This window comes from Monodon monoceros, unplaced genomic scaffold (genome assembly GCF_005190385.1).
Source record: "Monodon monoceros isolate NGI ecotype Baffin Bay Population unplaced genomic scaffold, NGI_Narwhal_1 Super_Scaffold_12, whole genome shotgun sequence".
Lineage (NCBI taxonomy): Eukaryota > Metazoa > Chordata > Mammalia > Artiodactyla > Monodontidae > Monodon > Monodon monoceros.
The window spans coordinates 148270631-148282958 of NW_021703768.1; the positions used below are offsets into that span (position 1 = coordinate 148270631).

General features: G+C 39.0%; 1 protein-coding gene across 2 annotated transcripts in view; it reads left to right on the top strand.

Moving 5' to 3' along the window:
• Positions 1–12328, top strand: part of CPEB4 (cytoplasmic polyadenylation element binding protein 4) — a 64266-nt gene that overhangs the window by 9770 nt on the left and 42168 nt on the right. For both annotated transcript variants that reach the window (XM_029219226.1, XM_029219225.1), the window contains exon 2: positions 9813–9894. In XM_029219226.1, coding sequence (XP_029075059.1) covers positions 9813–9894 — 82 coding nt within the window. The remainder of the gene's footprint in view (positions 1–9812; positions 9895–12328) is intronic.

The window sequence follows — 12328 nt, forward strand, 5'->3', positions numbered from 1 at the left end:
CTTTTAATAATAGTTTTCCCAGGTGTTTTTGAGGAATGCATCTGGTGCTAGTCAGTAAAATAACTGCTGTAGCCTTACTGTCTCTAAGAACCTTAAAAAGAACCAAACAATGTAAGAACAGTTGCTACTCAGAAAAACCTCCTAATTATCATATGGAAGTCAAATCTGAGTTGATCTGAGTTTCAACGATGGCTCTGCCACTTACTAGCTGTGTGACCTAAGGCAAGCTCCTCAACTTTCCTGATCCTTCATTTTCACATTTCTTTTGTCCAGTGTTTTTGAAGTAAGATGAAATATGCCTAATATTTGGCTTCCAAAAGATTCTGTTGGTATAAGAAAGTCATCAAATAGAAATATTAATTCAAAATTTTGCAAATAGCACAGATTCTTAAAAGGTGAAAACCATTGTGTAACTGGTGTATGGTAATTTGAGTTTAACTCTAAAGAAGAATTTTATAATCTGAACTATAATTTTGTTTAATAAACTCAGTGTACTTAATAGTGGGAGTCAGCCCAGATGATGCTCCCATTTTCTTGAACATTGCTGGAAAATTTAGTGACCAACTGTTTTTTTTGTTTGTTTGTTTGTTTCCTCTTTGGATAAAGTTTTTCCCCCCAAGTCTTTTTCATTTCTTATTATGGGAAAGTTTAAACATATTCAATAATAGAGTAGTGTATAGCAAATTCCCATGTACATACATGTCACCTGGCTTCCAACAATGATCAGCTCCTGGACAGTCCTCTTTCATCCATCTTCCTAACTGTCTCTTCCTGCTTTCATGTTATTTTGAAGCATTTCCCAGGTATTGTATTATTTCATCTGTAAATGGTTTAGTATGTGTCTCTAAAAGATAGTCTTTTTCTCCCCCCTTAAAAACATACAAAAATATCTTCTAGTTGTTTTTTAAAGAAAGATAGTGAGAAGTTGAAGCAAGGCCCACATTTCTGTTGTACCTGCTCAGCCTGTTTCACCGCTCAACCTGATGCTAATCTCTAAAGAAACCACTATTGGCCGCATCTCCCTTCTAGGTCAAGAAGGGTGCTGGTGGTCACATGGCCGTCAAAAAAAAAAAAGAAAAGATCCAACAAGACACCAAAACATCAGCTGATGACCACAAATTTGGGAGGAGATTGTTCAGTTTTCCTCTCTTCATTACAGCCTTCTCCTGGGTTCAGGCTTCTGTGGACTTGGGGGAAGGATCTCCAAAAGGAGAGAGAACAGGACAGGACTGAGAGCGTTTTGGTTGTGTTTTTGTTTGTTAATGTGTTTTTGTTTTTCCGAAGGGAAATTTAAAGGTTTGGGGTCTTTTGCAGGCCTTTGGACTGCATCACATTTTTTTTCCTCTCTTGCTGTTTTTCAACCCACAAATGTTTGATGCTTTCAATGGACTGTGTGCTAGGAGTACATGACCAAGGCAGACATGCTCGTCCTCGTGAACTGTACAGTCTGGTGACCTCTTGCTCTGTGCCTGCGTGTTGAGAAGTGCCTTCTGATCCGGAGACTGGAGAGCTAAGGATGTGGCGGGGGGAGCTGTGAGGGCCCAGAGGCCGACACTGGGCACAGGCTGCCTTTTGACGTTGCTGTCAAGGCTCATGAAAGAGAAGAGACATTATGGATGTTATGGGTTATAGGATACAAGCCTCAGTTTAAGAATAAAGATTGTGTATTTGGGTGACCGTTCTCTCTGCTGACTCCGGACCCTGATCAGGCCCAGCAGATGTATAGCAGAGGACTGCTGACTGCCAGTAAGCAGCCAAAGATAGAGGAATGGCCAGAGGGTCTAAATGACTTCATTCCTTAGGGCCTCGTTTTAGTAGCTCTTCCCACTTTCCTGAACTAATGACCTCTTGCCCCGAATAGCTTATTAGGTAGGAAATATCTTTTTTTCCCCCTTTTTTGTTTCTCTATGAAAATGAGCTATAGGAAATAGCACAGAACAGCTGAATTATTCAGATACAAACAATACCTAATTTAATATGTTAGTTTCGGGCTCTTTTCCATTTCACCAGAGAGAGAAGGGGCAGAGGGAATGTTTATTGAGAGGATCTCCTAGCTGGTGGGCGTGGTGCAGACCTTGTCTCATTTCTCCGCACCCCAGTTTTATAAGGGAGGTGGGATCCTTATTTCCATGATGAAATCAAGGTTCAGAGACAATGCAGAGTCAAGATCAGTTGTCTTCTAAGTGGTGATTTACACGCAGGTCTTGGACTAGATTTTAATTATTTCCCTCTGCCAGGCAAGGTGAAAATGAACAAATAGTTAACAAGAGGAAGGGGTCTATTGATTTAGGACCTGACTAATCAAGTCTAGAATGCCAAGTTGTGTGTTTAATACAGTCAAGTGCTGACAAGAAATATTTACCACTTTAAGGATTTCTAATGGTGAACTTGAATGTGGTTTATTTAGTGAAGGTGGGATAAAAGAAAATTTTCTCAAAGGCTTTCTGGAGAGATCAGATTCATCAGTTCATGTGGAAGAAAATGGAGCTATTGATCCAGTCAGGGTAATACTCCAAAGACATTGATTCATTTTGTTATAGTTTATTATTCTATTAGGAAGCACTTGGTAGCCCAAGATCTGGAAGACTCTGCCTCATTATAAAGCGGTCCTAATGAGAAAGCACTGACTGAAGAGGGATCCTGCTAAGAAATATGAGATGCTATTAAATGTGGTTTCTCCTACTTCAGGTAATTACCTCTTTCACTTTAACCTCTGACACTTGTTCTCTGCATTCAGAGCCTGTATACAGTGAAGGATTTCATACCTTGCAGGTGTTGATAGATTGGAATTTCTAGGTCATGACAAAGCTCATTTAAATGGACCACTTTTCTGAGCTTCTGCTCTGAAGTCAGACTCTACCACTTACTTCGTGACTTTGAGGGCAAGTAGTTAACTTCTCAGAACTCATTTGCCTAAAATGGGGGTGATAATTGTATCCACTTTACATGATGGTTGTGAGGAACTAATGTACATAAATCATACATCATTCATCTGAGACACAACACAGAGCCAGGCGGGACATGTTAGCCACTTTAATGATGATGGTAACGATGATGAGGTACTTACTGGATGCTGCACAGTTGCTACAGTCTGTGGCTGTGGAGGTGAGTGGAGCTCGCAGTCCAGTGGCAGAGGGGGTGGGTAGCTGTAACAGAACTTGTCAATATCATGTGGGCTGTCAGCGTTCTAGGGGGATATGGGGAAAAAGGGACTTGTGCCTGCACAGGGATGGAAGGGTCATCTGGTAGTGGAATCTTGAAAGCTGACTATATTGCCAGCCTTTGGTATCTGTGGCCTTAAATACTTAATCCAAGAAAAATATTTACATTTTGGCAAATTTTGGATTAAAACTCCCAGAGTTACCTTTGATTAATTATGGGCTGTGCTGGCATCTCAGACTTCCTATTTATTTTGGCAGCTGATACACTGGCATAGACTTTGCCTTTCAAACCAAAATATTTTCCTTTCCCTTCTTCACCAGGGAAAGTTTAAGCCAGAAAGAGAAACTTCCATAAGCTGATACAGATACCTAGCAGTCTGAGAAGTGATGCTCACAGTAATGTATGTCTTTATAGGAAGGCAATGAGTAAAGGGAGTAGCTGAATTTTGGCTTTGGTTCTTAATAATGTGGGCACGTTCAATTAAGTACATTTTGTGTTTTAGACCAGGTCTAGTAATGCTAAAACATACTAACTCAAGTATAAGAAGACAGGAACAATTAATGGAGTGGTCAAGGTGGTTGTTCTGTTGAAACTGAACTGAATTGTAATCTTTTTTCCAATTTATGCATCTTAGAGCTTGGAAGAGAGGGCTTTGATTTGGGTTTTGAGAGCAAAGCCCTTTCTCTTCATAAGGAAACCTTAGATGTAGAATATTTAAGCTGGACTGCATCACAGCTGTCAACAGGATGTAAGCTACAACTCACACCCCCAAGTATCTAATGAAGTTAACCTGTGGAATGGAATTGCTTAACTCAGTGGTTCTCAAAGTGTGGTCCCTGTCTTCACTTGGAAACTTGTTAGAAATGTGAATTCTTGGACTCTACCCAGACCTACTGAATGAGAAACTTGGCAGGTTGACCCGGTAGTCTATGTTTTGACAGGACCTCCAGATGATTCTAATATACTCTTAAGTATGAGAAACACTGGCTTACATTATCCATCTGGATTTTTTTTTAAAAGCTACAAAAATGATAATTTTGGTTTGTGGCATAATTGCAATCTGGTTGTTCATCCTGATTGTAATAGACCCAACAGGTTCACGTCCTTCTTGTGGCTACTCTGGGATGTTATAAAAAGACATGTCATCAGTTCTTTGCTGACATAGGTCTTCCTATTTTGCTGTGGCAGTCAGGATTATTCAGGTGTATATTAAAAGGACAGGTCCTGCTGTTTGAAATACTAATTTGTTTTGTCAGAAGGTTATTTTTATCAACTTTGATTTTCATAGTGGCTTGTGTGGTTTTTCCTTTAGAAATTGTCCTGTGAAGTAGAGATGACAGAAACTGAAACCAACAAGTTACAATTCAATATATTAAATACAATTAATTTTTACAAAATAAGAAGAGGTCTACACATTGTAATCAAGTTTGCTTTGCTGAGCCTTGAAAATAATTGGTGGTCTTTTATTTTCATTCATGATTATTAAGCTCACATGTTCTAGAGTCAGAAGGCCTGGGTTCAAATTCTGCCTTCTCCATTACCTGATGTTGGTAAAGTTACCTAATCATGCTAAACTTCACTTTTTTCATCTGTGAAATGGAATAATAACTTAACACTTAATTGTATAGGATTTTTGTGAGGAATAAATGAGAATATGCATGTAAAGCGTTAGAGCTTGTTAAACGTTAGCTGCTGGTACTATTATTATTGCTATTACTACCACTTCTGCTCCTGTGGTTGGCCGTAGTTAACCTAGAGATGCATTTGTGTTAGGTCTTTAATTTGTGGACCACATCTATCTGTCATCTCAACAGGAAGAAGGAAGATAAAGCTTCTTTATCTCTTATGTTTTTAGTATCTCCGATATTATCCTATATTACTCTTATACATAATTTTTGTTCTTTCTTTCATTTATTGAGTCATATTTGAGTGCCTAATGTTTGCCAGGTACTAGCCAGCACATCCCTGCCCCTAGGACCCTTATGGCAGACAGAGTATCTCATTTATTCTAATATATATCTTAACTAGTGTGGTCTTTTGCCATGACCATTACTTTACCCAAGGCAGCCCATTTGCTTTGGAGTGAAACTTGGGCTTGCATCCTGACTAAGCTGCTGAACTAGGCAGTAACCTGTCTGTGCAGTAAACTGTGGATTTTCTCTAGTCTTAGTTTTTGTCATTAAAATGAGAATAATAGGGCTTCCCTGGTGGCACAGTGGTTGAGAGTCTGCCTGCCGATGCAGGGGACATGGGTTCATGCCCTGGTCCGGGAAGATCCCACATGCCGTGGAGCGGCTGGGCCCATGAGGCATGGCCGCTGAGCCTGTGCATCCGGAGCCTGTGCTCCGCAACGGGAGAGGCCACGACAGTGAGAGGCCCACATACCGCAAAAAAAAAAAAAAAAAGAGAGAGAGAATAATACAATCTAACTTAAAAGGAGGTTTGAACATTAATTAAGACGGTATTTAAAAAGTACCTAGAATAAGTCAGGTACTCAGTAGATGCTCAGTAAAGGGTAGCTCTGCTTTTCTGCTTTTTATCTCTGTAGTCTGCCAAGAGAAACTGGCAGCAGTGGGTTGAAGCAGATGAGTGTTTTTTTGTTTTACAATAGAGTCTTTGAACTTTTATTGGAAATCAGGACATCCCCCTTCAATAAATTGTTTTAAGTAAGTTTTTTGGAAAATGCTTCCTATTTTGCATTATGTTTAGCATAATGAAAACGCAGTGACTGTCCTTTTAAGACTATAAAAGTTCATTTTATTATTAATTAGTCATTGACCCCCCCACCTTTTTTGTGGGCAAGAAGTGATAAACTTTGATCAGTCATTCTTGTTCACATCTTTGATTCCTTCCATACTCATCATAATTTAAACTGCAAATCTTGAAAGAGCACAGACTATCTTAGGATATCGGAAAGCTAAAATACAAGTGTATTTTGTTCGTGGGAAAGGAATATTAGAGATCTAATCAAACTCTTTCCTTTTTTGGATCAGGAAAAGGGTCTAGAGGATGAAAATGCCAAGCTCACATGACACTGCAGGCTTCCTAGTGCCTAATGCTCGGTTCCACTGATTTAGGCTGATGTTCATATTTTGATAATCAGCTCAAGTTCAGTCAAGAAGAGCTGTCACTTAACAAGGTTTCTATTTTATAGTTAGTTTACTTTCTGGGAAATGGATTCTAGAAAATAGGTAAGTGGTTTTGATATTTGGCTCAATTAGCAAGCCAGAAAGGAAAAACCAAAGGATGAAATATAGAAATCAAAGCACTCTTGACTTGTCACTTTGGTTCTTGGGCAGGAAAACCAACATTGTTTGTGCTGTTCTTATTCCTTGGGTTTATTTGTGTCTGTACCCCTCCACCTACTTCTTAATGACACAGACATTTACATTTTGGTCCTTTTTGTAAAATTAGATACTTAAAATAGACAGAAAAAAGTCAGTGAGGGAGTAATCAAGAATGATAAACTTTGGACCCTCTCTGAGAACAGAATGTTTACTTGACAAAATATGTGGCTTGAAACTCTGATTTACCATAGCATCATAAGAAACAAAGTGTTATACAAATGTAAAGTAGTTTATAATAATTGTAATTGCGAATAAGGTTGGATCGTGGGGAGGAGTACATATTAGACCAGGGTTGGCAAAAATGTGGTGCTTGTGCCATTGGGTCTGTATCTTGCACTTACAAGTGTCTTTTGAGACACTGTTTTCTTCTAATTCCATTCAGAGCCTGAAAATTCTTCTCAACACATTGCATCTGAGAGTCGGTACCAGTTGATCAGAGTTTGTGTATTGGTATTTATTTATCATCCTTGTATTAAATCGTGACAAATGAAAGGAAAGCTAGTATAAGTGTAAAAAGGATAGAGGGCTTTTTGTTTGTTTGTTTTTTAGTCCCACAAAGCATTACTGAAAATTTAAATATTCATTTAGGATTTTAGTTTTAATGTACCAATTAGAAGTCAGTGGTTATTTTAGCAAAAATCTTTATATTCTAGGCAATAGGCTGGGGGGGCGGTATGAAGTGGCTTCGCTAAATTATAGGTGAAAAGGAGGCTTCTTTACTTACTGGATGGAAACAGCTGTCATAAAACAAACAAAAACACTGTATAATATTCTTTATCGACTGATTCTCTTGGGTGCTCTTGTCATTCAGTGATTGGCAAAATGCAAGTTCTGGAAGTTCACAGGTTGCTTACTACTTTAGTTGCATTAAAAAAAAAAAAAGGCTGAGGTCTCCTCTTCCATCTCTCCCCACCACCATTACATTTTGACCCAGAAAACCCCCTACAACTCTATAGCCGGAAAGGGGATGTATAAAAACAAACCTCAAGATAAGGAAATAGGAGAAAAGAAATATTTCCAACATTTAAAATAAATTACTTGAAGGAATTCATTCATTCCTCAATTGAGGAAACATACGCAGGCTTTCTAAGCTGCCAGGCCCTGTGTGAGGCACAGTGATACAGATATGTGGAACAAGGCTTCTCAACCTGTTTCACATCATGGCACGCATAGAAAATGATAATATAGAAATAGAAATCATCTGCCAGGGAGTTCCTGCCACATCATGCCCTCTGGGCAGTCCTGTGGGTTGAGGAGATGATATCTTGGCACACCCATCACCCTTTGGGAGTTACAAACATTGGGAACTTTTGATGTAAGACATACTTCCTACCCTTGGGAAACTGACAGAGAACATAGGCAAGGGAACAGACACTGAGCATTAGTGTCTCCAAGACTGGTTTTGTTGTGGAGAAGAGATAGCGGCTGGCCTGATTTTGAGTGTGGTGCATAGATTGTTAGAGGGAGGACAAATCCAGCTACTGCAGAAAGAGATAGCGGAATTTTGTCTTAACTTGTTTCTCCAGTTATGCCTCAGATCCACTTGGCTTCCGAAAGAATGTGCAATAAAGTTTTGATTTAATTCAGGGCTTGAGATGAGGAAGGATAAAAACAGAAGAGTTTTTCCTTTTTGTGAACACTAACCTTAGAAATTCTCATTCTGGCCACCTGTCCTCCTGCCTCTCTATGGACCGTATTGAGAAGATGAGGACAATGAGGAAAGGATCAGGAGGAAAAGTGGGAAAGATATTCTGGAAGAGCCATACCAGTTTGGAGCCGAAGAGCATGTTAAGGCATCTGCTCCCCTCCCATCTTCATCCCCCACCACCCCGGGGAAAAAAACCTGTAATGCTCTCTACTTTAAATATGGATTATATCCCTCCCAGTGTAACTGCCCTTGGACCCCTCAGGTTGCAGAAGTTAAAAAAAAAAGTTTGTATCCTAAAACAATTCAGTGAATATTACTGGATATCTGTGTGGTGGGTGGGGTCAGGAGGGGTGGTCCCTATTTCATGGAAGGATAATAATAGTACAGGGTGAGTAGTGTTATGGAAGGACAAAGGAGAAATGTCAGGATGATCAAAAGGACTACTTTTGCCCTATCAACCTTAAAGTTCTAGAGAAGCTGGAAGGTGGAAAAGTGAGATCCCAACAAGTGTGGAAAAAAAATAAGGGATAAAATGAGGCGAATCCTTTTACAAAGCCAAAGCTTTGAGTTAAAAAGTAATGAGAGAGGGCTTCCCTGGTGGTGCAGTGGTTGAGAGTCCGCCTGCCGATGCAGGGGACACGGGTTCATGCCCCGGTCCGGGAAGATCCCACATGCCGCGGAGCGGCTGGGCCCGTGAGGCATGGCCGCTGAGCCTGCACGTCCGGAGCCTGTGCTCCGCAATGGGAGAGGCCACAACAGTGAGAGGCCCGCGTACCGCCAAAAAAAAAAGTAATGAGAGAGAAAATGTAATAAAGAGGGCTTTGGAAACCTCCTTTTCTTTATTACCCTTGCTGTGGTCTTTATATGTGTTAATGTGTTTATTTATTCTTAAGGTGGGTCAGAAACATGTATTACTTCTTCCCCTTCAGTATTTAATTTGAAAACTTTTTCATCTACTTTTCACTGTCAAGCTAAACTTTAATTTTAGTTATCTCTAGTACTTTTTGTCCTGAAGAATGCCCCAGCAGTTGGGGTGGTTGTATATTTTCAGATTCCTCACCCACTCATGAAGTGCATTTTGTTAAGCCGAGGTTTAGACCAGCAGTGTTCTCCACACCCTGTCTCTCCTTTAATGGCAGAAAAATCAAGAATACTTTGCACATACTTGCACAAGAATACTTTGTAAGACCACTTTTGATGATTATTTTCAGATCTTGGCTTATAAGTAAATGTAGCTATTCTGAATAGCACATGTAGATGCCACCTTAGTAGATTACTGCCAGAGCAAGTTTGGGAAGCTTTGCCACATGACTGCAATCTTAAGTGACAGAGAAAGATTATGAATTCTATTTTTACATTTATTTAATATTCTTAACCATATGAAAATTAGTTTGTTTTTGCTTTGTTCATGAAAGTTATGCTTTTATTGAAATTATTATTAGAAATCAAATCAATCTTTGCTGAGCCCTGGGTACCTAACTTTTGTGGTTTTGGTGTTTTGGAAGTGTTAAAAATAAAATGTAGTAATAATGTGCCTTATACAGAGAGGGAGGAAAATTGCCACTTTTTGATGTGTCCCATCAAATACAGCTTATTATCCTCTTTTATAATTAAATGCTGTCTTAAAAGTGGTTTGTGGCTGTTTGTGTTTACAGGATCGTCCCAGGACTTTTGACATGCACTCACTGGAGAGTTCACTCATTGACATAATGAGAGCTGAAAATGATTCGATTAAAGGTAATTTTCCAAATGTAACTATTTGATTTTAGTAAATAGTTTAAAATGTGTATTATCTATGTAACATGATGAGCAATATGGCAAATATTATAGATTCATATTTTATATCCAGTCAGTTCCATCAATTTTATACATGTACCTTTTTTTGTTCAAAAACAAACGTTTTATGCGCATCCGCTGTAAGCCCTTCACAATACCAATTACGGGAACTACCTACAAGAGTAGGGAGGGCAGTTAACTGGAAAGATGGGAACCATACTCCTAATTTTTTTTTTTTTTATCTCTCAGGCAAAACCTGCTAAGTGCCGCAAAACCTTTATGTCTGTTCACCAATGACAGTGCCTATACACTAGGAAGAGTTCAAATGTTGATAGATATTTTGGCCTAGTTTCATGTTTTTTAAAATGGCCAACAGTTTCAAAGTTAAAATGAAGCTTTGTAGTTCTTGAAATACTTTTTCTGTATTATGTTAAAAAAAATAGTGCTATTCCCGCTTGGATTCTGGTCTCAATTCTTTTACCCTGAATAAGATATTGCAGTCTGACTAGCCCTCAATTCCTTCATCTTTAATAGGGGACTTAGAACCACTCTTATGGTAAGGGACTTAATAGTGGGGAGCTTTAAAAATACAGGTGCCTGGACCCCATCCCAAGTGTGGGGTGGGGCTTATGATATTTTTTAGTGTCTCATGTGATGTTCATGTGTAGCCAGAGTTGAGAATGAGCAGATTAGATGTTCTCTAAGGGCCGTTCTAGCTCTGATTTTGTGAAAACTACCCCACAAAATAAAATATTTTTCTGCAAAAAATCTCATTTTACTAGACTGAAGAGTTTATTTATTTATTTTTTAAAGACATTTGGGTTGTTTGATATATTTGGTCCTGTCACAAGTTGTTTGTTCGTTCGCTCATTCATTCATTCATTCATTAATTCATCCAATGTTTCTGAGCCTGCTTTGTGCCAACACAGCTTTGTGCTGGGGTCAAAGGTGGCAAAGAGCCTGTGACTTCAAGTGGTAACCAGCTTGGCCTAGTTTTCCTTTGAGTTTGGTTTATCATATTACTGATGCAGTAAAACTATTTTTCAGCAAACCTATAACAATAAATTTTGTTATGAGGAATTTTTTTGAGGTCTGGAGAGATGAAAAATAATATGTGAAAAAATATGTGTCCATCTGATGAACTAACTTTGAAGTGGGATTGTTTTGAAGGGCTTGACTGAATTCCTCAGGGAATTCTGATGGCCTGTGATCTGATTGCATACTTTGTTTCTGAGGAAAGAGATCTCTCAGAATTGGCTTTTTTTTTTGGTCACTTCTTAGCATTCTGACTTTGGCTAGTCCTTCAGCCTCTTCGAACCTTTGTTTTCCCATCAGAAAAATTAGGAGAGTCTAAGGCCCTGTCTAGCACCAGAAAAACTGCACACTTTAAAGTAGCTAAAGGAGAAATCTGAGTAGTCTGTGAATTATACAGTCTCACTTTCCTGGTTTTGTACTATAGTTATGTAAGATGTTCCCAGTTTAGGACACTGGAAAAAGGGTACACAGAATCTCTCTGTACTACTCTTTGTAACTTGATGTGAATGTATGATTGTTTCAGAATTAAAAGTTAAGTACAGAAAAAGTTTCTAAAGGACACTTTTTTTCCTTAATTGATTTCCTCAGCAACTTTTTTTTTTTTGAGAGCCTCTTCTCTTATGTACTAGATAATAGGGATAATAATTAGAACTCATTTTCATGATAAGTACCTATGTCTTTTATCAGAGAAAACAGTTTACAAATGGCAGCAGTATAAACACTTTATTATGTGATGCTTCTAAGAAGTAAGCTTCTAACTAGTGTTTATGTAAGAGTTTGCACACATTATTCTAATAGGATTAACAACATTTCCTTGGTTTATCGGATACAGTGAGGACAACTCAGGTTTATTTTTTCTTCTAGTTTGCTAAGTGGCTCATTGTGTAAACTTCTGCCTTTATTCTATATTCCCTTTTAAATTTATTCTTACCAATTTTTACCTAAATTAGGTTTCTTTAGGCTGATTCTGTAGAGATAATTAAAAGTTAAGTCTGGTGACAGAAAAAATTAACTGATTGACCTAATGTGGGAACACAAATGTTTTGTGAAATTATGTCATAAAAGAGGAAGTGTGGCATGATGGAAAGACCATGGGTCTTGCAGTCACATAGACCTGGATTTAAATTGCCATTCTGGGGCTCCCCTGGTGGCGCAGTGGTTGAGAGTCCGCCTGCCGATGCAGGGGACGCGGGTTCATGCCCCGGTCCGGGAGGATCCCACGTGCCGCGGAGCGGCTGGGCCCGTGAGCCATGGCCACTGAGTCTGCGCGACCGGAGCCTGTGCTCCGCAACGGGAGAGGCCACAACAGTGAGAGGCCCGCATACAGCAAAAAAAAAAAAAAAAAAAAAAAAAAAAAAAA